The 26852-nt window shown below is 45.5% G+C and overlaps 1 protein-coding gene across 4 annotated transcripts in view; it reads left to right on the top strand.

Moving 5' to 3' along the window:
• The window catches only part of LOC144691557 (cyclic AMP receptor-like protein A), a 254655-nt gene that overhangs the window by 169553 nt on the left and 58250 nt on the right, over nt 1-26852 (top strand). For all 4 annotated transcript variants that reach the window (XM_078559757.1, XM_078559756.1, XM_078559754.1 and 1 more), the window contains 2 exons: nt 12002-12049; nt 13743-13825. In XM_078559757.1, the coding sequence (XP_078415883.1) occupies nt 12002-12049; nt 13743-13825 (131 nt within the window). The remainder of the gene's footprint in view (nt 1-12001; nt 12050-13742; nt 13826-26852) is intronic.

The following is a 26852-nucleotide window of genomic DNA, read 5'->3' as shown; positions in this document are numbered from 1 at the left end:
CAAAGATTAGTGGTAAGACAGAGGATTAGGAAGGTTTTAAAAACCAATAAAAGATGACCAAAAAATAATAAAGAGGGAGAAAATAAACTTTGAGGGTAAACTAGTAAGCAATATAAAAATGGACAGTAAGAGCTGCTTTAAATATATAAAAAGGCAGAGAGAGGCCAAAGTGAACATAGGCCTCTTAGAGAATGAGGCTGGGGAAATAATAATGGGGAACCAGGAAATGGCAGAGGAGTTGAATAAATACTTTGCTTCAGTCTTCACAGTAGAAGATACCAATAGCATTCCAAAAATACTAAATAATCAAGGGGCAAAAGGGAGAGAGGAAATAAATACAATAACTATCACTAGAGAAAAAGAACCAGGGAAACTATGGGGCTAAAGGCTGATAAGTCCCCTGGACCTGATGGGTTGCATCCTAGGATATTAAAGGATGTAGCTACAGAGATAGTGGATGCACTGGTAGTAACCTTCCAAAAATCCTTAGATTCTGGAAAAGTCCCAGAGTATTGGAGAATGGGCAATATAATACCCTTATTCAAAAAGGGAGGAAGTCAAAAAACAGGTAACTATAGGCCACTGAGCTTAAAATCTGTCATTGGGAAAATATTGGAATCCATTATAAAGGATGTAATAACAGAGCGTTTAGAAATACATAATATAACCAAGCAGTGTCAACATGGCTTCACAAAGGGGAAATCATGTCTAACAAATTTATTGGAATTCTTTGAGGAAGTAACGAGCAGGATAGATAAAGGGGAACCAGTAGATGTAATATATTTGGATTTCCAAAAGGCGTTCAGTAAGGTACTGCACATAAGGCTACTTAATAGGATAAGAGCCCACGGTGTTGGGGGTAGTATATTAGCATGGATAGAGGATTAGCTAACTAATAGAAGACAGAGAGTTGGGATAAGCGGGACATTTTTGGGTTGGCAACCTGTAACTAGTGGAGTGCCACAGGGATCATTGCTGCAGCCTCAATTATTTACAATGTATATTAATGATTTAATGAGGGAAATGAATGTACTATCGCCAAGTTTGCGGATGACACAAAAATAGGTGGGAAGGCAAGTAGTGAGGATGACACGAGTCTACAGAGTGATATAGACAGGTTAAGTGAGTGGGCAAAAACTTGGCGGATGGAATATAATGTGGGAAATGTGAGGTTATGCACTTTGGCAAGAAGAATGGAGGAGCTGAATATTATTTAAATGGAGAAAGACTGCAGAAGGCTGCAACACAGAGGGATTTGGGAGTCCTTGTGCATGAATCCCAAAAAGCTAACATACAAGTTCAACAGGCAATAGGGAAGGCAAATGGAATGTTGACCTTTATTTCAAAGGGAATGGAGTATAAAAATCAGGAATTCTTGCTATGACTATACAAGACCACACCTAGGATACTGTGAACAATTTTGATTCCCTTATCTAAGGAAAGATATATTGGCATTGGAGGCAGTCCAGAGAAGATTCACTAGTTTGATCCCAGGTATGGAGAGATTTTCTTATGAGAAGAGGTTGAGTAGGTTGGGCCTGTACTCATTGAAGTTTAGAAGATTGAGAGGTGACCTTATTGAAACATATAAGATTCTTAGGGGATTTCACAGAGTAGATGCTGAGAGATTGTTTCCCCTTGTGGGAGAGTCTAGGACCAGAGGGCTTAATCTCAGAGTAAAGGGGCGCCCATTTCAAACAAAGATGAGGAGGAATTTCTTCTCTCAGAGGGTAGTTAATGTGTGGAATTCTTTACCGCAGAGGGCTGTCGAGGCTCGGTCATTAAGTATATTCAAGGTTGAGATAGACAGATTTTTAATCAGTAAGAGAATCAAGGGTTATGGGGACAAGGCAGGAAAGTGGAGTTGAGGATTATCAGATCAGCCATGATCTCATTGAATGACGAACAGACTCAATGGGACAAATGGCCTACTTCTGCTCCTACATAGTATGGTCTTATGGTCTACATAGAGATGTGATCTATCCACAGGGGCAAGGTGGCCCTCCAGACAGGCTTTGCGAAGGTGAGGTACCTGTGGTGATCATTGCCAGCAATCCAATCCCAAGGACCTGGATGCAGTGCCACAAAAAGTTCAACAACCTCACATGAGTGGTCAAGGTCAGTGAATATATCTTCAAATGTCGTATCCCACCAACTGCACCACTAGCCTTACACATTGACCAATGTACCACACTCCCTTAACTCACTTATAATTGATCGTCATCAATCACAGCTCATTCCTAACAATCATAGTTTCACATCAGCTTCACATACTTAGCAAGACACTCACATCTCTCAGCTTGCACACGCTGCTACCTATTCAATCATAACAGCCACATCACCCATATATATTGCATCACACTCATTGATGCATTTTCTTTTCTTGCTGGACAAGTTGGCACATAGCCAGAGGCAGCAGGAGCTAACAGCTGGGAACAGCCACGCCTGCATGTTCTCACCCCAGTGGAGGAGAGAGTGGTCACTTACTTTGGAGTGGCCGTTGCTAAGGCCATCGCTTTTTGTGGCACTGAAACCAGTGAAGATGATGGTATCCTCATACCTAAACCACTTTCTCACATCCCACTTCCACCCATCCAGCAATATATTCTGATTTACAAGCTGCAGATGGTGTAAGCATACAGATCTTGCTTCACCTCCACCCTCCCCTCGCCATTATCCTACCCATGTGCAATTCTCCTTTCAGATACCCAAGAACTGAAACCTAACCAGGTAGTGCTAAAAGAGCAAGAGGTGGAAGAGCAGGAAGACAGTGATGAAGAGACACCATCACCCACTCTCACCCATAGTCACCAGCTCAGATACTACACTGCACATACTTAAAAGGATAGGTTAGAGGCAGGATTTTGTGTGATACAACCTAACACGCATGGCCTGCAGCCAGTGCAGGGGACATGAGTCGTGTAGGAGAGTCAGGTCACACACGGACTCTGCTGCAGAGAACAGACGAGCACTTCAATGAGGTGACCTACAGAAGAATGCTGAAGGGCGTGTATAGTGAAATGCTTCTGCATTGGCAGGCCCTCCAGAAAGCTTGTATGAAATGTCAAGGAGCATGGAGGAGTCTGAAACCAACTTGGCACAGACCACTGGGCAGAACTTGGAGCCTGCCCTTTCCAGCATGCAAATGGTGGCCAACTCCATTAGCATGTTTGTGGACCCAACCACAATGCAGCATCTGACGGTCAATGTCTCAGCTTCCATTGCAGCATAAGCAGAAGTCACGCAATGTCTGGGTGCTGCAATGAAAACTCAGACTTCTGTAATGCAGCTCAGTTCCACTATCACAGCTGTAGATACTGATGCACAAAGGGGCTTGCAGAACTTCACAGCAGTCCAGCAATGTGTCCTCTTAAAAAATTAGTAGGGCTGCTGAAGCCTCGCCCCAGGAGAGTGGCAGTGGCTTTATGGGGCACTAACCTACTTTCATCTGTAAGAATGACATTTGATACTCCACCAGTGCCCTTGCTGTTGCCTGTCAGCCAGCCAGCCGAAACTGTTTCCATCTATACCAAAAGGGTGCAGTCCATAGCTAGGCCTTCTAGGCCCAGAGCTACTTGAGATCATCCTCCACTGAAAATCAGCAGCCTCCCACTGGCTCTGCTGCAGTCACTAGGATAGCACCGCGTGGAAGCATTAGGACAGGCAATGGCACATGGAAGGCCAGCACAAAAGGAATGCACAAGGATGGTTAGTTTAAGATAGTGCACCATATGGAATAGTTTGATTTATTAATTTGGTTTGGAATGTTTAGTTTGTGTTGTTTTTTTATTTTTGGATTGTGGCCAAGTGGGCACTGTGATGGTTGACAAAAGATGGAAGGTAAGGTGGGGACTGTTGGTGAATGTGGAATTGTGATTGTGTTTACTGGTATCGCAGTCAGATGAATTGATCATGCAGAGCCCAGCTTGATTGCTTCATCTCTTCATCTTCTTCCTCCTCATTAGCTGTTCATTGTGGAGCTGGTGGCAGGGGTTGAACTCTCATGACAGCGAGGTTGTACAGCATGCAGCAGACCACCACGAATCTTGACACCTGCTCTGCCAAGTACTGTGGGGCTCCTCCAGGACAGGCCAGGCAGTAAAAGCTGGCTGTTTAAGCTGTTAATCACCCCAATTGTCTGGCTTTTGTTATATGCATGCTGCGCACACATGCATAGGCTGCACACCAGAATCATGCTGTCAAAAGATAGCCCTGGTTGCCCAGTGGCCACCCTCTGGTTTATCGTGGTGGTTCAAATACTGATGGCACAGCAAACTGCTGCAGAATGAAGGCATCATGGCTGCTGTCAGCAAACCAGGCATTGACCAGCATGATACGTTGTGTATGATCCTACACCAGTTGGACATTGAGGGAGTGGAATCTCTTTTCGTTGTGGTATATCTCAGAACTGACAAGCAGCACCTACAAAGCAATTTGCATGTGGTTAATGGCTTCTTGCACCATGGTGAAGCCTCCAATCCTCGCAAAGCCACCTGCTCACTCCTGTTTCTCTCCGACAAGACAGAGTGAAATATATTCTGCTGTCTCGGAATACAGAACCTCAGTGACCTCCCTATGCAACATTGGATGGCAAACTGGGAGATGTTGCAAATATCACCACCTCCAGCGTGGAAGGAGCCAGACACATCAAAAGTTCATGGCCAGGGCCACCTTCACAGCCACTGGCATTGCTGTCCTCCTCCTGCTCTAAGGTTGCAGTTGTACAAACATATGAAATAGGAGCAGCAGTAGGCCATTTGGTCTCTCGAGCCTGCCCTGCCATCCAACAAGACCATGGCTGATCTGTTTGTGTTTCGAGTTCCATATTCCCATCTACTCCTGACAACCTTAGATTCTTGTTAGGCAAGGGAATCAATCTACCTCTGCCTTAAAAATATTCAGCGGCCCTGCCTGCACTGCCTTCTGAAGCAGAGTTACAAAGTCTGCGGCAGGTGGCAAATTTCACGAGGACCTCCTTAGGGAAGCACAGACATCTCACACATTGTTTCACATGGAGGTTCAGGTCGGAAAATTGCTCCCTGAAAACCCTGAATGGGCACGGCCTCCTGCTGAGAGCCCTTCTTCCCCCCCCTCCTCCTCCTCTGCTTCCACTTCCAGTAGTTTTTTCTGCTCTGTGTTGTCTCTGCTCATTTCACCTGTCATGCTGAAGTTCAAGGGGAATGATTACTATTGCACCCATTTCTAGCAGCAAGTGGTTTGTGCAGAATCATTGAATTCAGGAAAAAGTCACAACTTGCCACACCACTCCCTGTAGACTTCAGCAACTTTAAAGAACAGCCAAAACCTTCAAACACTTCTACAATAGCAGAAACAGCCAATAAAAATCAATGAGCAACTAACCCAAAAGTAGTGATGATCTGCCCCACACTTTCAGTGGATGCTACATGTGTGCATGCAACTGCCCTCACCAAAATGGAGTCTGGTGTGGTTCACAACAGAAGTGTGCACACAAGCCACAGATGCCATTTTGAAAGCAAAATGACAATCCTAGGACGGAATCCCGCCCGCGGCCGGTTTTGTAGCGGGCGGGAGTGGAGAATCCAGCAGGAGGCAAAAAATCAGAAACGCGCCGTCATAAAACAGGTCATAATTCTCCCGACGGTGTTTTCCTGTTGGGACGGTTATCCCACCAACTACTGACCCGAGCGTCGTTTGCATTCATTAGCATGTCATAAATGCTCATTAAAACAGCTGCTCGCCGGAATCTTGCCAGGCCTTCCAGTCTTCTGTCACGCCAGTGGGAAATTACATCAGAGTCAAATCCATTTGAAAAGGGGTGACGTGCACAAGCCGGACCTCAGTTCGCTGGTAATTTTGGGGTCAGTGGAGCATACCTGCCATAGCGCTGAGCTAGTCTTGTTGCAATCAACGCCACTCTGTGGGGTGGTAGAGTTGGGCTGTTCCTTCTCTTTGCTTTCATTGTCCAGAGGAACACCACTGTGCTATGGTACTCATGCAGGCCTCCGCTTTCAGAGACTAGCGCTTCAACTGGGGGTGGACTCTGAGGCAATCGGTCAGGCTGACAAACACGAGGGGTCAATGGGGATGGAAGGCTGTGGAATGGTAGTCAGGGGGAAGGGTGGAACACGATGGGGGGTAACAGGAAGGGAAGGCTGGGGAATGGTAGTCAGGAGGAAGGGCAACATAAAGGGGGCCTTTCTAGGGTTGCCCTCTAACCTCTTCTTGCTGCTGGAGTGAGCAGGAGTCTGCTTAGAAAGAAAGGAGGGAGACTTTTTTTTTGAAAAATATACTTTATTCATAAAATATCTGAAAGAGCATTACAAAACATTTCAAAATGGCCATCATAAAAAATGCAATCAGATTCAAGTTTTCCACATAAATCATGAGGTGCTTCAATACAATCAATGAACATTACAGACATTTCAACATGGTCATAACAGACAATCAGACAGTGCAGTGGTATTTAAGTTATCTACATAGATCTAAGGTGCTTCAATGCAATTGTGATACATGTAGCATGCACTGCATACATTCCTGTGAGTCATACAGCCTGAGGGGTCTATACAATTCCCAGCCCCATTTTGCATTAAGGCTGAAAGGTCTTAGACAGTGACCTTTCCCCATTGTGCCTTTGTGGTGGCTGTCCCAAGCTTTAGTGCATCCCTCAGTACATAGTCCTGGACCTTGGAATGTGCCAGTCTGCAACATTCGGCCAGGGACAACTCTTTGCACTGGAAGACCAACAAGTTTCGGGCAGACCAAAGAGTCTCTTTCACCAAGTTGATGATCCTCCAGCTGCAGTTGATGTTTGTCTCGGGGAACAGCCCGTAGATCACAGAGCCCTGTGTCACAGCACTGCTCGGGATAAACCTCGACAGAAACCACTGCATCTCTCTCCAGACCTTCTTTGCAAAGGCACATTCCACAAGGAGGTGAACAGTGGTCTCCTCCCCACCACAGCCACTTCGAATGCAACATGCGGAGGGGGTGAGACTCCTGGCGTGTAGGAAGGATGTGACGGGGATGGTCTTTCTCACCACCAGCCAAACTACATCTTGGTGCTTGTTGGAAAGTTCTGGTGATGAGGCATTCTGCCAAATGACTTTGACAGTCTGCTCGGGGAACCATCCAACAGGATCCACCATCTCCTTTTCCCGCAGGCCCTCTAGGATGATACGTGCTGACCACTGCCTCATGGACTTGTGGTCAAAGGTGTTTGTCTGCATAAATTTTTCCACAAGGGACAGGTGGTATGGCACGGTTCAACTACTTGGAGTGTTCCGCAGCAGTGTGGCCAGACCCATCCTTCGCAACACCGGGGACAGGTAGAACCTCAGCACGTAGTGACACTTGGTGTTTGCGTTCCGAGGGTCTATGCACAGCTTGATGCAGCCACGCACAAAGGTGGCCATCAGGATGACGGTGATGTTGGGAATGCTTTTTACCCCTTTATCTACAGGTTTGTACATCGTGTCCCTGCGAACACGATCCATTTTCAACCTCCAGATAAAGCGAAAGATGGCTCGGGTGATCGCCACAGCGTAGGAGTGAGGAATGGGTCAAACCTGCAACAACACCGAGAGTGTCTCACACCTGATGACCAAGTTCTTACCCACAATGGAGAGGGGGTGTCCCACAATGGAGAGAGGGTGTTGCTCCCACATGCCCAGTTTTCTTTTCATCATAGCTACTCACTCCTTCCAGTTTCTAACGCATGCCCTGGTCCCTCTGAACCATATCCCCAGCGCCATCAAGCAGTCTGACCTGATGGTGAAGGGGATAAAGGATCGGTCAGCCCAGTTCCCAAAGAACATGGCCTCGCTCTTGCCACGATTTACCTTGGCTCCTGAGGCCAGTTCAAACTGGTCGCAGATGTTGATCAGTCTGCGCACAGACAGCGGATCCAAACACAAGATGGTGACATTGTCCATATACAATTGTCTATGTTTGGGACAGTGGTGTGGACACCTGCCTCATCAGCCTGGACCAGGAGAAGGCCTTTGACAGAGTGTCGCACACCTACATGGTGGATGTGCTCTCCAAAATGGGGCTTGAGGAGGGAATCTGCAACTGGATCCAACTGCTCTACACAAACATCAGTAGTGCAGTTTCAATCAGTGGGTGGGAATCAGAAAACTTTCCAATTAAACCTGGAGTCAGGCAAGGCTGCCCCCTCTCCCTTATCCTTTTTGTGTGTTGCATAGAACCCTTTGCTGAGTCCATCAGGAAGGATCCGGGCATAAGAGGAATGATGATCCCAGGCAGTGGAGGCACTCAGGTCAAAGAAAGGAGGAAGACCTTGCGATGAAAGCCACTTAAAGCTAAAGGCTTCATTAGCGCTGTTAAAGGGCTACTCAGAACTCAGTGGCTTCACATCACAGTCACTGCATCTCAGTTGTAACACATAGGAATGTAGAATTTGGGAATGCAGACAATAGTGAGGGAGGCACAGCTGCATCATATGTGGCATTCCATCAAGGAAACCCTGTCACGTGTTTACCAGATGTGACACTCCTAATGGGACAAAGGACATTCACTCAATGACCATGCAGGGTACAATAGACTGCACCCATGTGGCTATACGGGCTCCATGGCAGCAGGCCCTACTGTTTAAAGACCATAAGGGTTATCATTCCATGAAGGTACAACTGGTGTGTGACCACCAGAAGCACATTCTGCATGTTTGTACACATTACCAAGGGAGTTGCCATGACTCCTATGTCCTGAGTCACTCCCAGGTGCCTGAGATTTTTGAGAGGTCATTATGTCTGCAGGGCTGGCTGCTTGGGGATAAGGGGTACGCACTGAAACACTGGCTGATGACACCAGTGTGTCGCCGTCAGAGTTGTTCCGAGGGGAGGTACAACGGTGCTCACAGCTCCACACACTCCCTTTTAGAGCAGACCATAGGGCTTCTGAAGATGCGCTTCAGACGCTTAGACCGCTCAGGTGGCTCACTACAATACACTCCCAACAGGGTTTCCAGCATCATTGCAGTGTGTTGTGCCCTTCACAATCTGGCAATGCAAAGAGGTGAACCCTGCCAGAGGATGACCTGGAGGAGGATGAGAGCTCATCAGAGGATGAAGATCCAGAGGCCCAGGAACCTCAGGAGGCTGCTGAGGGTCAGTAGGAGCGCGATCACACCATAGAGGAAGGAAGACGTGGGAGACGTGCCTGTGATACATTAACACTGACAGGTTCCAGGAAGAGTAAAGTCAAGTGAGGGAAGATAGCCACATCCCCCCCCAACCCTCAATGCCATCATCTTTCAACTCAGGGGATGTCCACCCAGTCACAGCGAGAACGAGTCCCACATTCACATTTGCCTCATGAATCACCAGGCCATGATCTTTGCTTTGCTCTGTGGGGCCCTGTGAGTGAGCTCACTCTGGGAACTGAGAGCCCACTTAGGAACAACAGCGATGCCAGAGAAGACTTGAAGCTTTCGCTGCCAGCTGATGATGCAAACACTGCTGTGACTGAGATGTGGACATGCCTAGGGATCTCCCCCTCCTGTGCATGTCTTTTTTTCTGCCACTACCACTGAGGAGACACACACGCTGCTAGATTATCATTGCTGATGAGGTGCCCTCGCTCAATGGTGTTCCTTGAGGAAGAAAGGTTAGGAATGCTTTCATCACACACTTCCAATAACGATTTAAACACATCTCCTTGACATCACACAAGGGGTGCAGATACTAGTTCAACTGAGGTTGACATCACAGGAATGGGAATCTCACAGTTGGACACTATCACTGAGTGGGGGAAGGCTATACCTCAAAATAAGAGGATTCCAAAGTACAAAATAACGACGTCTTCAGTTGACAAGAACATTCACATATCCATCAATTTGTTAACAAAAGTGCAATTTAGTTATATGTCTAGCACATCTGTGACCCAAAAGTGACATTATTTTTTCTTAACTTTCCTTACTCTAGCACTATGCCTGAGTGTAGCCCTGACATCCTCAGCAGAGGTGGAGGCAGCCTGCTGACTGCTACGTCCTGATGCCTGTGATGACCTTGGCGGATGTCCTCCGGTTGCTCAAGGTCTGGAGAGGCCGGCCTGATGATGGTCACCTGCTCAGGGCCGAAGCGCCCTCAGCGGTCTGAGAAGCTGGAGTGAATGGGGTGACAGGCAGAGGAGGCTGTGAGCGGCTGCACACTCTTGGAGTATCCTGAGAGGAGGCCCCCCAGGGTGTCCGGCCGACGCTCATCCTCCCTGTGGGTGCCCGAGGGCCCCGCTCGAGGACTCCTGCAGGAGATGGTGCACCTGGAGGGAGATCAAGGTGCCTCGTCGCCATGTCGCCTACATCTTGATGGTGCCCACCAGGTGTGTGGCCCTCAAGTACAAGGCCGAGCACAAATCCGGCAAGACCTATAGGACCAGGTCTCCATGGTGGCCACCAGCCTTCCCGTGGTGACCTCGAAGCACTCTCATGTCGGAGCCAAGACATCAGACAGAATGCGGATGGACTCCTCCATCATTCACTCTAGTCTGCTGAGTGACTTCAAAAATCTCTGCCTGGTGTTCTGCCGCCTGTCGTTGCATCTCCAGCATAGATTTGGCAGCCACTTCCAGAGGCTCATCATCTGACTCGAACTGAGTGGGTGGCTGGCCTCCAGCAGCCCTCTGAGTGCCGGAGACCTGGGGTGTCCCTGCTTCCGACTGCTGTGAGGACACGTCAGTGAGGTGTTCCCCGGAAAATGAGACCGAGCCTAATCTATATCTGTGTCCCACCGACACGTGTGTCTCTGAGCTGGTGGAGAGTGCGTGTGAGCGCCGTGACGGCTCTTCCGGAGCTTCATCTTCGGATGAGATCAGAGGCTTGCACTGGTGGTGCTGGAATGGCTTGGGGGCCTCGATCTGCTTGTGCCTGGAAAATAGAAAAGAGAGTTTCAGTTAATGAGCACAAGCTAGATAAGACTACATGTGACTCACTGTGAATGTCAGGATTTGATGAGGTGGTGGAGCTGTGATCTAGGTTGGTTGGAGAGGCCAATCTCCCCTTCCCCACAGGAACGTTCCCTGTTGTCCCCAGCCAGCTTGGCCGCAGTCTCCTTGAATTCACTGAAGGCAAGGATGTCGGATGTCCTTCCCCTGGTCTGCGCGCTCTTGCGCCTATTGTGCGCCAGCATGGCCTGTATGAAGAGGAAAGAAAGGCATGTGATGAGAAGAGATGGAGCAGAGGTTGGGTGAGATGCATTTACCCTGGGTGTGGTGAGCCCTCCCCAGAAGGACCAGAGGATAGAGTGTGAGCGTCATGATAGATGGGATGGTGGTGATGTGAATGTCTCAATGAGAGAACGAGTGTTGATATGTGACCCCTGCTAATGGTTGCCTGAAACCCCTGATGAGAGTAACCATTTCAGTACATGATGCCATGATGAGAGTTTGATATTGGAGGGTGTTGAAGGGTGACTTACCCTGGTGGAGCGGATGAGGTCATTCATCCTCTTCCTGCAATGGGTGGCACTTTGGGCGTGGTTGCCAGTCACACTGACCTGCTCCACTACGGTATCCAAGGCCCGAGAGGTGAGGCTGTGTGCTTTCTGCAGCCATCCGTGGGGTAGAGCACGTGCTGTTCTCTGATCAGTGCCTGGAGGGCATGGTGGGTAAAGCGGGGTGCAGACATCATCCTGAGGTTCTCGGCCTTTCTCTTATGGGTTGCAGACATCTGTGGTGGGCTGGAGAGATTAAGATTGAGTGTTGGACCAGCGTTTAAATATGAGGCCCAGACCTTTGAACCCACCAGCTGACGACGGGCGAATAAATCAGCTCCCAACCCACCAGGTGATTCAGAGCAAAACGCGCCTCTGCATAATTAATGAGGCCCCAAGTGCATAATCGGGCGCAAGTTGCCGCCATGACGGATGGCGGGCTGTGCGCTGCTGAAACCACCCACCGCCGCACTTAGTTTCATTTGTGGTGTTGAAACGCTGGGCGCTAAGGAGCTAAGTTTTATGGTAGTTGTTTTCAAATTCTAAATCCGTGTTCTGCCATTTTGTTCATACAGGTTTTAACTTGGTCTGGCCAATATGATCCTGAAAGAGAAAGAAGCAAGGTATGGTTCAGATGAAACTACAACTTACACTCAAAAAAATTCCTGTAAATTAGTGGTTAAGAAAGCTCCCCATCTTCCAGTATCGTGGGGACAAACTTAACAGAAACATTTAAAACAAGTCCATGGCCTTTGACCTCTGAGACTAGGCTCAAAGCCAATCCAGGCTGGTAGTAAGAAAGCCTCTCCAATCTGCCTGCGAGTAAGCATCCTGTATGAAATTTGTCTTTCTTATTCATTCTTGGAATATGGGCGTTATAAGCGACTCTATTTGCCCTAAGCTGTATGTGCTAGATCCATGTTGTGGGTTATGATTATTCAGTTTCAGACCATGAATGAAGAACACAAATGGAAGTTGCTATATAGATTTAGTTATGTTCTGCTATTAAACAACAATGAATACCATATTGTTCTGGCTGTAACTTGTAGCTGGTAAAAACATACAAGTACCAGTGCCAAAATGTTATTTTAGGTAGTAAAATTGCAATCTCAGATTATTTTAAGTTGAAAAGTAACAACTATTCTCCAATCCAAGATATAAAGCCATGGGTGGAATTTTACGACAGCGGGATTTTACGGTCCCGCCAAAGTCAGTGGAGTTTAGAACGCCTCACCACATTTTATGGCCCCGTCCCTGCTACGATGGGGCCATAAAATTCCAGCCCTCATTTTTGTGTGGTTTTGTTTGCATTAAAAAATAAGAATGAAGCCTCTTCTGTTAAAATATTAACATTTGTTCACGTTATCTGGATCTGAACTGTATTCCAAGAATGAATAAACTACTTTGTTACGATTAAGGTGAGGCAACTCCATTGCTGGTTTCTGGGAAGTATCAAAGGTTAAAGGACCTGAATGTGCACATGTATTTGCTGATAGTGTAGAACTAAGAATGTGAGCATCCAGTATTTCTGCAGGACTAATAGGCGAATACTGCCCCTCTCTGGCTGACAGTAATACTACAAAATATTTTGTCATCAGCGTCTTGCACCTCATTTTCAGGAATAATTCCTGCAAGGATGTACAGTTGAATGCGAAATAATCCTGTTCCTTATAAATTTTCACTTTTAACCTATTTCTAATACAATGGTTCTTTTGAAGAGAGTTTCCATTATTTAAATTTTGATGGGCATCAGAAATTAGCAATATTTTTATTTTAACAAGACCAGTAGACACTGTAATTGCAGTTAGCCTTCTGCCGTGCATCACTTATTTTGTATTCTAACAAAACATCTCTAGTAAGTCATGGGCTTTTTTGCAAGGTTGTTTTCATATTCTTAAATACTATCATCTAATCTTTACAAAATAGTTTCCATTTTTATATGCAGCAAGTATTTCAATCTGAACACACTGATGCACTACTGCTAAGGTTGGCAGAATCAAGCAACTTAAAAGAGGGCCTCACTTTTTGTTATGCTTCATGACTATTGCAGTCATAGCAGGATTCCTCCGAGTTTTTGCAGTTGCACACGTCAATAATTTATCTTCCAATACGAGGATTAATTTACTAGTAGCCAGATGCTTTATGAAATATGGATGTAATTGGGTTAAAACAGGACTGCAGATTTGTTTTCTTTCTTATTTTTAATGATGAATTTTCTATTGGACATCCTGTGCACTTAAAATTACTTTTGTGAGAAATGATTTAAAACTGACAGAACCAAATGTGTTTAGAAATTATATTTTTTTCTATATATAGATTTTATTAACTCTGGAAATCAAGCCACTTAAGTGGTACCCATCTGTATACCTGGCAGTGTCTCTTTTTCCTCTCATTAACAGGTGAGTGAAAATAATTGTTGCCATTGCTGCTGCTTCTGGTACTTAATAAGGCTACAGTAATTATATATTACTGTGGCCAAGTAGCATGACTACTAGATGATTACTGTCAAATTAGAGATGAGTCATTCTTTATCTTCGGAGGAGGGGGCAAAAATAGCATTCTAATTTTACTATTTAAGAGGATTCCATCTAATGGAGTGGTACCTTGTTCAAAAATGGCAGTGAAGCAAAATTTATCCTTAATTGAATCAATTAATATTCTGTTCTGTCCAGCCATCCTCTAATCAGTAACTAATATAGTGATTTTTTTTTTGAGGTACTGCTGTATAATTTTTAAACAGTTTTCTGAAGTGGTTTTCTTTCACTTCTGGAACCTGAGTTTAAACACAGTCCTGAGAAATAGAATAAAAATCCCCTCACTTTGTAGATTGGAAAAGCCTTGGGTTTTGGGGAATTTTCTGTTTGCACAATTATCTCCATTGGTTAAAATAAAACCCTGATCAACGACACAAATATAAGAAAAAATAGTTGGTATTTTAGAAAAAAATCCATGAATTAGTGCTCTGTTTGATCATCTGTCTCTTCCTCCCGTACCCAGAGAAACATTCTGAGCAATTATAAAGGGTTTAACATTGATTGTACATAATTTAAACATCAGACGTGAAGGGCCCAGTGTTATCTTCGTGTAGGTGAATGGGTTTTGAGGGAGTCAAAATCTTGTCTGAAGATCTTGTCTAAACTATGGATCCTGACAGTCTGAATCAAAGCGTAAATTATGAGGAATACAACCCTAGATAGAAACTCAGCCACATTGTCTCTTAATCTCATACCCAGCCAAGACCTCCAGAGACAGTGAATTTTAAAAACTCACAAATGTACCATGAAAAAACATATGCTAAGGAATAAATGACAAACAATTTCATTAATTAAGAAAAGACAACTGACACTAATCAGCTTTTTCAACAACCATTTCTCTCTTGTTCATCTCTTCCTTTCTTTCATTTTCTCCCAATTCATATTCTTTTCTTCTGCTTTTCTTTTCTTCTCTGCTTATTTTATATTCCTTTTCTCTCTGCCCATGTCCTTCACTATGCCTCCCACAGTCCTACCTTTTTCTTTCCCTATCCTTCTGAAATCTCTCCATATGTTACTCCAGGGTAAATTTTCAAGTGGCATTCAATCTCACTGGACCTGTGGCATGCATAAACTTCCAGTGAGATCACAAAGCCAAGAAGCTTGTGGTTAAAAACTTAAGAGAGTTTAGTTTTAATAGCCCCAAGAAGCAGCAGCTTTCACTGTTCTAATGCTATAACTTTGACTGGAATCTGCCAGAAGGATGGGAACTAGGCAGGGATCCAGATGCACTAGAATCCCATACCTCTCTGGAATGCAGAGTAAGATCAATAGATATACATACGCGTGGTGATGTCTACTAGAGCGGAAGTGGAACCCAGCAGCAGTTTAAACTGAGGACGGTGGCCTGGACTGCTTAAGATTTAAGGCCACACTTATTTTTATTGTTTTTAAAGCACCTGCTTATACAGAATCACCGTTAGTGCCGCAGATGCTCACCATTGAAAGATAAATTAGGGAAGCTATCCTGATCTTGGAAAGCAATCAGGGGCAGCAACAAAGATTCTCAGTGAAACATCTTGACAGTTATTTTGGCAAACACTCCAGTCTAGATTTTCAGGACCGCTGTGTTGAGGTATTATAATAAGATGCATATTAGCTCATGTGCAGCTTTCCGATAATTCTTTCTGGAACAGCACTGTACTCAGAGCTTGCCTACGTAAAAGGAAAGGGGACATTTGAAGAGAAACGTGCTGTATTTTGAGGAGAATATCAGAATCTGGTGGTTTTTCTTTGGCTATTTTTCAAATTAACTTCTATCACAACTTTTGAGTATAAGTTTAAGGTGTGCGTTTTGTTATGGCACAGCCAATGGTAAACGCTGAGCTGCCCAAATCCCAGAGGGAAACTTGAAACAACTGCCACAACTTGTTATGCATTTTATATATATTTTGAAATGTGTGCCTTGAATTCAGTAGTAATAAGACCACCAAGTCTTATAGGTTTCTCACAAAACTATATTAAACCTTTATTAATAGAATAAAGGATCTTAAGCACACATATTACTACTATGATAACTTCTAAACCCCCCTAGTTAATCTAACTCCCAGTTACACTTTTGTTAAGGCAATAGTAAGACACATAGATTTTAAAAGACCCAGGCAACGTAACACACAATACACTGAAACAGTCGAATTCAAAGTGAGTTTTCTTAACTTCAGTTCTTTGTAGACAGCAGCTTAAGGCTTAGATGCTGGAGACTTTTCACACTTGTTAGATCTTAGAATGCCTTCCCTTGAACACAACCTTTTCTCATTTATCCATATTTTCCCCTTTGAATGCAATTTCCCATTGTTTCACTATGTCTTTGGACTTTACCTCTAATAATAATAATATCTCAGTACCAATTTTACCAGTAATCTTTGGGAAAAATAAACACACTGTTCTTAACTTCTCCTGGCTAGGTGAAACATTTCACCCCTCCTTTGAATTCAAGCTAGTCTGGTTTATTTAAAAATGCAAATGTTCCCTTTACATCTATGTTTACCTACTTAACATTTCAAACCTGGCTTATCTTCTGATACATCAAAGCCTTCAGACCAGCTGCCTTTAATTCAATTAAGTTACACACACACACACACACACACACACACACACACACATATTAACACTGACCCCACTATTACTCTACTTTACAATACATTCCAATAACATTATGAAAATTATCATATCTTCCTGACAGTTTTTAGTTGTGAAACTGAGCATTCTAGTGGAGATTTCTCTCATTGTGTTCTTCTGGAAGATAAAGAAGATGAAATACAGGATGTGAAGCATGTCAGCCTACAATGCAGGATGTGGCGGACTACCTCCAATGCCCAGGGGTTCTGCGTCTGCAGCCAGTGTCACACTTACCATAGAATGTCATTGGAAAACAGCCTTTTCAGATAGTACTCCTCTAGTGATACAGTGAGAAACTTGTGCCTTAGAGCCTCAGCTCTAACCAACCTCCACCATAGGCATTGCACTGACTGTTCATGTTGTGGTCACCATAGCCCTGAACTTTTATGTATATGGCTGATTATAATTTACGATTGGTGTTACGAGACGCGAGCTTACCTTGTTCTGGGTGGAGGCATTTCCTGACAAGCCCAAAAGTTCCAGTGCATGTGCTGAGTGCAGCAGGGTGAAAGGCTGCGCATGGTCCCTTCTAGTTTTTATTTGCAGTTAAAGACTTGGCCATCTGGGACATTCATAGTGCGCCTGCATGATGCAGAAAAAACAATCACAAGACCCAGTAAAAGACCATAAAAAGGGAAGCACCATGACAGAGAGAGAAAACCCAGGGGAAGATCCCAAGAAGTCCCAGAGAAGGAGACCAGCGGGGAAGGAACCACCAGGAGGAGAAACCGCTGGGCTTATTGGGAGGTAGTAGATAAGGCTTCAGGCAGGAAAATTGCTGCTGTTATCAGGCTCCAGATAGTGAGGGCTCGGGCAAAGCCCTGGGAGCCAAGAAGGTGTCAGAAGGTTGCTGGCTCCATGTTGGAAAGGGTTAGGGCTCAGAAGGAGCCCTGGGAGCCATTTATAGCATAGTGCGGTCAGGAGACTGGAGTTCAGAGAAACCCAGGGGCAGTGCCAGCTCAGTGAAGCTAGCAGTCTGCTAAAGAGCTGAAATTGTGTGGGTAATTAGATGCTGATGTGCAGCTTTTGCGAATTCTATGGAAGGCAGTCTCAGGAGAAGAGATTGAACCATCGGGAGGTGTGCAGTTGTTGACGCAGTCCAAGTCGGAGCGGCTTTTGAACAAATTCAGAGGCTAAATCTTAAAAAGCTAAATCTTCAAGACTACTTCATTATCTCAGCAGTTGCAAATGGTATAGAACACTGTGCAATCATCAATGAACACTCTCATTTGTGACCTTATAATAAAGGTAAGGTCTTGGATGAAGCAGCTAAAGAGATGTTTGGGCCTAGGGAACTACCCTGAAGAATTCCTGCGGTGATGTCCTGGGACTGTGATGATTTGGCCTTCAAAAATCACAATCGTCTTTCTTTATACTAATTATATTTCCAGCCAATGGAGAGTTTTCCCTCTGATTCCCACTGATTTCAATTTCACCAGGGCTCCTTGTCACGTTCTGTCAATTGCTTGCCTTGGTGTCAAGTGCAGTTACTCTCACCCCACCTCTGGAATTCAGTTCCTTTGTCCATGTTTGGACAAAAACTATAATGAGGTCTGGGACCATGATCACGTGTGGCATTACCACTGAGATAAATGGGATAGATTCAAATTGATCTAGCAGCTCAAATGTGGGCATCCATGAGGTACTCTGGGCCATCAACAGCAGCAGAACTGTATTTCACCACAATCTATAATCTCTTGGCCTGGTACATCCACCATATTGCTCCCTCGTTGGTTCTTTCACTACCTGCCACATGCCCAGTCTGGTAGCCATGTCATTCAGAATTTGGTCAGTAGTAGTACTACCGAGCCACTCTTGGTGATGACCATCTTCCAAGTACTGTTCAACGTGGAGGAATTCATTAGATGAAGGAGGACAATAGGCAGTAATCAGCAGGAGGTTTTTTCACCCATGTTTGACCTGATAGATTCATGAGGTTCAGAGTTAATGTTGAGCCTCCCAGGGCCATTCCCCCCTGATTGTATACCACTATGCTGCCACCTCTAGTACTGCTGGTGGGACAGAACATGCCCAGGGATGGGAATGGAGGAGTCTGGGACATTGGCTAAAAAGCTTGATTCTGTTACATAACTATATCAAGCTGTTGCTGACTAATCTGTGGGATACATCTCCCAATTTTGGTACAAAATCCAAGGTCTTATTGAGGATGACTTTGCAAAGTTGATTGGCTGGGCGTGCCTTTGTCATATTTGGTAGCTGGATCAATTGCAGGTGGTCCATCCAGTTTTATTCTTTTTCAAAATTTTTGTAGCCGTTTGATGGAACTGATGGTTGGCTAGGTCATTTCGGAGGGCAGTTAAGAGTCAGTCACGTAGGGACGAACAACAAACGCTGGCCTTTCTGGTGATACTCGTATCCAATGAACAAATATTTTTTTTAAAAATAGCTGTGGGTCTGGAGCCACATGTAGACCAGACTGGGTAATGACAGCAGATTTGTTCCCTAAAGGACGTTCATGACCACTTGGGTTTTTATAACAATTCAGTAGTTTCATGGTCACCATGACTGAAACTAGATTTATTTAATCAATTGAATTTAAATTTCCCAGTTGCTGTAGTGAGATTGAACTCATGTCTCTGGAGTGTTAGTCCATGCCTCTGGATTACTAATCCAGTAACATAACCACTCTGGTTGCAGAACAGAAAATTTCATCTCTTTTCCCATGTCCTGCTGGCAGCAGAATGAAAGGGCTCTGCAATTTCTTTGGATGATGGGATTCCACAAAGTTCGCGCCACCATTCATGGACATAAGAAAAAGTCAGGAAAACTTTTTTGGACCAGCCAAATTATGCTAATATGGCATAATTTCCACACATCATCAGTCCCATTCCCATACTGACAACCAAATGCAGACGCACAGTCTTCTGGGAACCTCTTGGACTTGGGGTGGCTACTTGCTCTGGGTTAGAGAAGCTATCACTGACAGCCACATTCACTTCCCACAATGGTGTTAGGGAGGGATTTCCAGGATTTTGACCCAGCAACAGTGAAGGAACAATGATATATTTCCAAGTCAGGTTGGCATGTGGCTTGGAGGGGAACTTGCAGGTGTTGGTGTTCCCATGTATCTGCTGCCCTTGTCCTTCTAGTTGGTAGAAGTTGAAGGAGCCTTGGTGAGGGCTACAGTGCATCTTGTAGATGGTACACACTGCTGCCACTGTGTGCCAGTGGTGGAAGGAGTGAATGTTTAACGTGGTAGATGGGGTGCTAATCAATTGGGCTGTTTTGTCCTGGATGGTGTCAAGCTTCTTGAGTGTTGTTGGAGCTGTACTTGCCTAGGCAAGTGGAGAGTATTCCATCACACTGCCGACTTGTGCCTTGTAGATGGTGGACAGGCTTTGGGAAGTCAGGAGGTGAGTTACTCGCCCCAGATTTCCCAGCCTCTGAACTGCTCTTGTTGTGACAATATTTATATGATTGATCCAGTTCAGTTTGTGGTCCCAGGATGTTGATAGTGGGGAATTCAGTGATGATAATGCCATTGAATGTCCAGGGATGATGGTTAGATTCTCTCTTGCTGGAGATGCTCATTGCCTGGCATGTGTGTGGCACAAATGTTACTTGCCATTTATCAGCCCACGCCTGAATGTTGTCCAGGTCTTGCTGCTCATGGACACGACTGCTTCAGTACCTAAGGAGTCCCGAATGTTGCTGACTATTGTGCATTCATCAGTGTACATCCCCACTTCTGACCTTATGATGAAGGGAAGGTCAATGATGAAGTTGAAGATGGTTTGACCTAGGACACTACCCTGAGGAACTCCTACAATGATGTCTCAGGACTGAGATGCTTGACCTTCAACAACCACAACCATCTTCCTTTATGCTAGGTATGACTCCACACAATGGAGTGTTTTCCCCAATCCCCATTGACTCTAGTTTTGTTAGGACTCCTTGATGCCAGACTCGGTCAAATGCTGCCTTGATGTCAAGGTTAGTCACTCTCACTGAGAGTGATCCTTCTGAAGATTAGCAAAAAGAGTAAGATTTTATACCCAGAGAATTGTATCTCAGCATGTATCTCTGCCCTTCAGGAAAAGAAGGCTTAAAATCACTGGCAATAATATAATATGAAGGAAAACCTCTTGTAGTGGTTGCTTGGTCTGTCGTAACATGAACTTGTGTTTGGTGGAATCTTCCTTCTCCAGCAGCAGTCCAAAAGTGGATCCCAGGAGAGGATGGGGTTGGAGCAGCTTTGAGACTTGGTATGACAAGAGCGGGGGATCTGATTGCAAGAAGAGTAGAGTTGGAGCATCACCATAGGAAAGTTTCTTAAAAAGAAATGTTAACCTTTTCTTTTGAGAGCAGCTGCTGCGGCATCTGCTCTGCTCATCATACACTTTCCCAGAGGGATTCTAAAACAGGCATTAGGCCCCTTATTAACATATGTAAGGATGCTAGTGCCTTGCTTAGGAGACGGCTCAGGACAACTAAAATATGGGCCCAGTTAATTTAACAGTGTCCCAAACGTGTGCACAGATTGGATATGACCCGTTCCACAGCGAAATTTGTCATTGCTGCACCTGTTTTACGCCCAAAAAAAAAATCAACGCAATGTGTAATAATTTGTATCTAATGTCTCTCGAAGTTCCATAAATGAAGGCTTAAAATTGGGCAGCATCTTCAAGACACCAAGAACAAAATGTTCCTGCATCTGCTTTGGGCTGAAAGTAAGTTCACCTAACACAGTTAAAGTTTGCACCTTTAATTATAGCTTGAAAATATCTGTTCAACACCATATGTTGACTCCAAGGGCAAATATTTGATCTGTCGACAGCTTATATTCTACATTAAAAGTGAAATGTTACTGCTTTTGCAGCAAGAGATGCAGGTGATAAAGTTAGGCTAACACTATTGTGTTTGAACAGTCCAGTAATTATCAATCATAAGGATATATCTTTTAGAGCAAAATAAAGATTTGATCTAGGATTCTGTTCCGTATTTGAGCCAACTGACTGTCCCTGAAAGGACATTGGATGTATATTGTTAGCCTTTGCAACTATGTTTGCAAACGATATTTAAATCACAAAATATTAATACAGAGGGGAGAAATTTGTTTACGTACTGACACTTCTAGTGGCACTAGGCAGACTTACCTCAATTCCCCAGGAGCAGATATCGCTGCGGGTCACTACCTGTGAGTCCACGCAGTGTTCTTCAATGAACAATATTCTCTCCACAATTTTCTAATGTTTTCTGTTGAAAGTTAATCTAATCTCTAAGAGCCAGATTTTGCCACTTAACCTAACGTAGACTCAAAGCCACTCCTTAAGCTTTCTGAACCCTGAAATTTTGTGACATTTCTGATCAACGTATTCCTTAGGAAGTGGGCTGGTCTCTGAGGCATTCCTTTCATTATACAGTCAGCAATTACTGTTACTGTGAAGGTGAAATTATTCAAGTGCTCTAATGGCTAAAAGCGTGATACCATGCAAACAAATGCTTTGGGAATATGGAATGGTAACAGAGTGTAATGCTCCCAAAGCCAATTATGCTGTATTATTCAGTCAGGTATAATGCCAATACAGGCATATTACAGATATTACAGAATATTACATATTACAGATATTACAAATTTTTTAAAACTGTATTCATTTTAAAATGGACCCTGATGAACTTTTAAGATGGCTGCTAAGGGGGCAGGTGATTTACAACTTCAACAGACTAACCAGCTTTCTGGAATGTTCCGAATTGGAATATAATGGGCAGGGATCTCCCTGTTGAATGGACATGGCTAAGTAGCACTCCTTCTGTGAAATTTCACACCTGCTATTGTCAAGGCTTACTGCAAAACACAGGGACAATAAACTCCCAGACTCTCAGACTCTGGGTCTGCCATGTAACAAAGGAACACTATTGAGATTAAGGCCAGGATTTTTAGGAAGGGCGAGGTTTTCCTTCTAACCGTCCAAGGAGTCAATGGAGAACAGATCCCCGCCGACTCTGCCCGCCCTACAGCCATTTAACGCTCCAACAAGCATTAATTGGCTGGAGGCAGGACTTCTGCCCTTCACTCGGGAGGAAGTTCTGCATCAGAGAGCTGCCAGCCAATCTGATTAGCCAGCAGTTCTCAAGTCTCTGCAACACCAGAAGCTGCAATGGAAAGGACTGAAGCTGCAAGCAGAGCTTAAGGCCGGGATTTTCCAGCCCCGTCATGGCAGGACCCGCTGCAGGAGATCCAGCGGCCCAGCCAAAAATCCATTGACCGGATGACCCTGGTGGTGGGAGGGGCCAGAAAATCCTGCGCAAAGTCCCAGGAGTCAGTCCAGGACCAGGTAAGTTTTGGAGCTGAGGCGCATGGGCTTGGGCAGAGTGGGGTAGGGCTGTTAGTGGAGATGCTGGGGGGAAGGGAGGAACTGCAGGGGCTAGTTCCTTTTGGGGTTGCGTCCAATGTTAAAAGGAGGCAGCTGATAGAGGCGTTTCCCCCACCACACTTCCCGCCTAAGGCCTGCACAAAGTTACTTTACAGGCTTGCCCCCTGCCCCAGAACTCTTCCCGTCAGAGCTCTGAAGAAGAGTCATACGGACTCGAAACGTTAACTCTGTCTTTCTCTCCACAGTTGCTGTCAGACCTGCTGAGTTTTTCCAGCAATTTTTGTTTTTGTTTCAGATTTCCAGCATCCACAGTATTTTGCTTTTACCTTGAAGGACCCTTGCAGTTAATTGGGCTCTGACCCCAGCCATCTGAACTTACCAGAACCTCAATTCCAGGGTGGGAAAAGCTCCCTACATCACTGTACTCTCTAGGGCACGTGAACTGCTAACCATTCTGTTTCGTTTTAATACTTGTAGGAGTGAACTACCTTCTTTAATTGTATCTTTCCTGGGTGTATGTTGTGGATTGGCGTTGCGTAAAATTTCTAGGATGAGTGTGTGAGTAAATAATACTCCTTGTTTAAATCCATGAGAGTCTGCTGCTGGTGATTTTTAAATTGACTGCATACTAACCAGGGTTTGGGAACACACACATCAGCCTTTTCAAAAATAAACCACATGGATTATGGACAGAAGACAAGAGGAATTGGGGGTTTCAGCTTATCTCTCTCCCTTGTCTGTAACACAGGAAACACACTTCAATCAGAATTTTAGCAACATTTTTATTCACAGCTTTAGATAAAGAAGCCTCCATTAACACCAGCTACCATGAACCATATCACATATTATATTGATAATTTCTTGAACAAGTTTATTCATTTCCAGAATCTTTTTTTTAAAAAGCCATTATGTCTGTGATCGAAAGGATTATCAAAGCATGTTTGTCCTCAGATACTGAAGCAGTCCATGTCCACATGCAGCAAAACCTGGTCAACATTCAAGCTTGGGCTGATAAGTGGCAAGTAACATTTGTGCCACACAAGTGCCAGGTAATGACCATCGCTAACAAGAGATAATTCAACCATCTCCCCTTGACATTCAATGGCATTACCATCGCCGAATCCTCCACTATCAACATCTTGGGGATCACCATTGAAGATAAACTGAACTGGACCAGCCATATAAACACTGTGGCTATAAGAGCAGGTCAAAGGCTGGAAATTCTGAGATGAGTAACTCACATCCTGACTCCCCAAAGCCTGTCCACCATCTACAAGGCACAGATCAGGAGTGTGACTCTCCGCTTGCCGGCTGAGTGCAGCTACAACAACACTCAAGAACCTCGACATCATTTAGGATAAAGCAGCCTGCTTGATTGACACCCCATCCACCAACTTCAACATCCACTCACTCCACCACTGACACACAGTGGCAGCAGTGCGTACCATCTGTTGATGCACTGCAGCAACTCACCAAGGCTCCTTTGGCAGCATTTTCCAAACTGCAGCCTCTACCATCTAGAAGGACAAGGGCAGCAGATGCATGGGAACACCACCACCTGGAAGCTCCCCTCCAAGCCACACACCGTCCTGACTTGGAAATATATCGCCATTCCTTCAATGTCACTGAGTCAAAATCCTGGAACTCCATCCCTAACAGCACTATGGGTTTACCTACACCACGTGGACTGCAGCGATTCAAGAAGGCAGCTCACCACCACCTTCTCCAGGGCAATTAGGGATGGGCAATAAAAATGTTGGCCTAGCCAGCGGTGCCCATGAAAGAATTTTAAAAATTACGTAACTAAGAGATCAAGATAATTTTGTTAATCATGTATTGCTCTTAAAAAACACTGCCCCAGTTATGCACAATGCAAGAAAAAAATTAGATAAAATAATTCAAGCATTTAAGGTATGTCTGCAATGAAGCAGGCCCAAAACAGTATCGGGCAGTATTGCCATGGAAGAATGACTCGATATTATTCACTCAGTTTTATGAGCATGGAATAGAAAATAACCCAGTTGCTGGGAATAAATCATTTTGTCTTCAATTCTATTCATGCTTTCAAATAAATGATTCCTGTGGAAAATGCATTAGATGGTGGAATCGTCCCAGATTTGCACAAAGTGCAGTAGCGGGAAAAAGGACACTTTACCCACCGGCCTCAATGGTGGCTTTTTGTGCCATATCATCCCATTCCCAGAGCATCCTGCCTCATTAAGTCTGCGTCATGGGGAATATGCCGCATCACTGGCGGGTGGGTTCGGATTTTCCTGCCACACTGTGAACTCAGCACTTTCTCACTCCAGACGCCATATTTAAAGCACACCAGAGCGCATTCCTACTTCATCTCTTCAGACCAGGACTGCTCCAGGCGACAGATGGCCCTGAAAGCAAAGAAGACGGCAGCCCCCAAATTTAGTGACACCTCTCTGGGGTGCCTGCTGGACGCAGTGGAAGGCCATCATGATGTCCTCTACCACCCCCCGCTCTGGTCGCAAGAGGTCCACCGGCGTCGCCAATCCGGCCTGGGAGGCAGTGGCAGCGGCGGTCAGCGCCACCGGAGCACAGAGGAGGTCAGCCATCCGGTGCAGGAAGAGGATGAACCCATTCCGCTCGAGTAAGTGAACCATCTCATCACTCTCAACTCACACACTCACAAACCCACCGCACACCCACAGGGATCTCACACCTCAAGGGACAACACCACTAACTCTCACACACACCATCACATCTCCATCAGGCTCATATCCTCTGGAGCTCGTATCCTCATCCCGTCCATGGCTCCGCTCACCACACAAACATTCCATGTGTCCTGCTCACACTCTCCATCTGTTTTCCTGGAGGAGAAGCCGGCTCACAACAGCAGTGAGAGGTCCCAGACCAGGGATGGAGTGACCCACATTAGGCCCCTCACTCACATTGAGGAGCGTGCCATCGCGCTGACTGGTGAGGACGTGGGCCATGCCTGGGGTGATGGTAAGATCGGTAGCGAACACCCACATGAGGATCCTGTACCCTATCATCCCTCTCTCAACACAACTGTGAGTGCTCTCTCTCTTCTGCTTTTAACTCTGCTGCCATGCACTCATTATCTCTACTTTGGTTCACAGGGAGCTCTGCCTAGCGACCAACACCCTTAGCCAACCAGTCCTCAGCTCCATCCACGTCCTCACCTCCAGCCAAGAGGACACCACCTCCATTGAAGAGCTGGAAATAAGCAGCCTGGAAGGCCCTTCACAGCGCTTACCCACACCCTCCGCCAGTGCAGAGAGGCACACCTTGGTGGGACCTAGACCTAGAGCAGGCTCGGGTTTACAATCTGGTGGTCACTGCACAGACACATGTCTGCAGCAGGGGGAGGCAGGTTTGGCCGAGCTCCCAGGCACTTGGAGGACACTCCAAGTTCTCTGGATTCGGCCTCTGGATTCATCCTTGCAACTCATTGTGGAGAGTCAGCAAAAGGCGGGGAAACATCACGCAGAGTTGGAAACTCGCAACAGACTGGCATGCAAGTCGGATGAGTGTGTCTGCCTGCGTTCTGATGAAGTGGTGCCCACATGTGCGCGCATGGAGGTCTCCATGGGAAGGATGGCGGAAGCCATGGAGACCCTGGTTCAGCAGAACGTGGAGATGTGTGCAAACCTGCACTCCATTGAGGTAGCCACAGGTGAGTTCCTGCAGTGGCAACGTGAGAGGGAAACGGGGTACCTCGATGTCCCTCCAGGTGCTCCTTTCCCTCAAGGAGTCAGGCCTGGGCCCTCGGACACCCAAAGGGAGGAGGACCAGCAGCTGAACACTCCAAAGTTATTCATTCAGGAATCTCAGAGGCTGTCCTCTCCCTCCGAGAGTCCCTTTGCTTGTGGCACCCTCAAACTCGTCCTCTGTCACAGCAGAGGGAGCAGCTGGCCCACAGGAGGACAGCCCAAGCAAGCCAGGGC

This window comes from Cetorhinus maximus, chromosome 16 (assembly GCF_964194155.1).
Source record: "Cetorhinus maximus chromosome 16, sCetMax3.hap1.1, whole genome shotgun sequence".
Lineage (NCBI taxonomy): Eukaryota > Metazoa > Chordata > Chondrichthyes > Lamniformes > Cetorhinidae > Cetorhinus > Cetorhinus maximus.
This window is presented reverse-complemented; position numbering and strand designations above follow the sequence as displayed.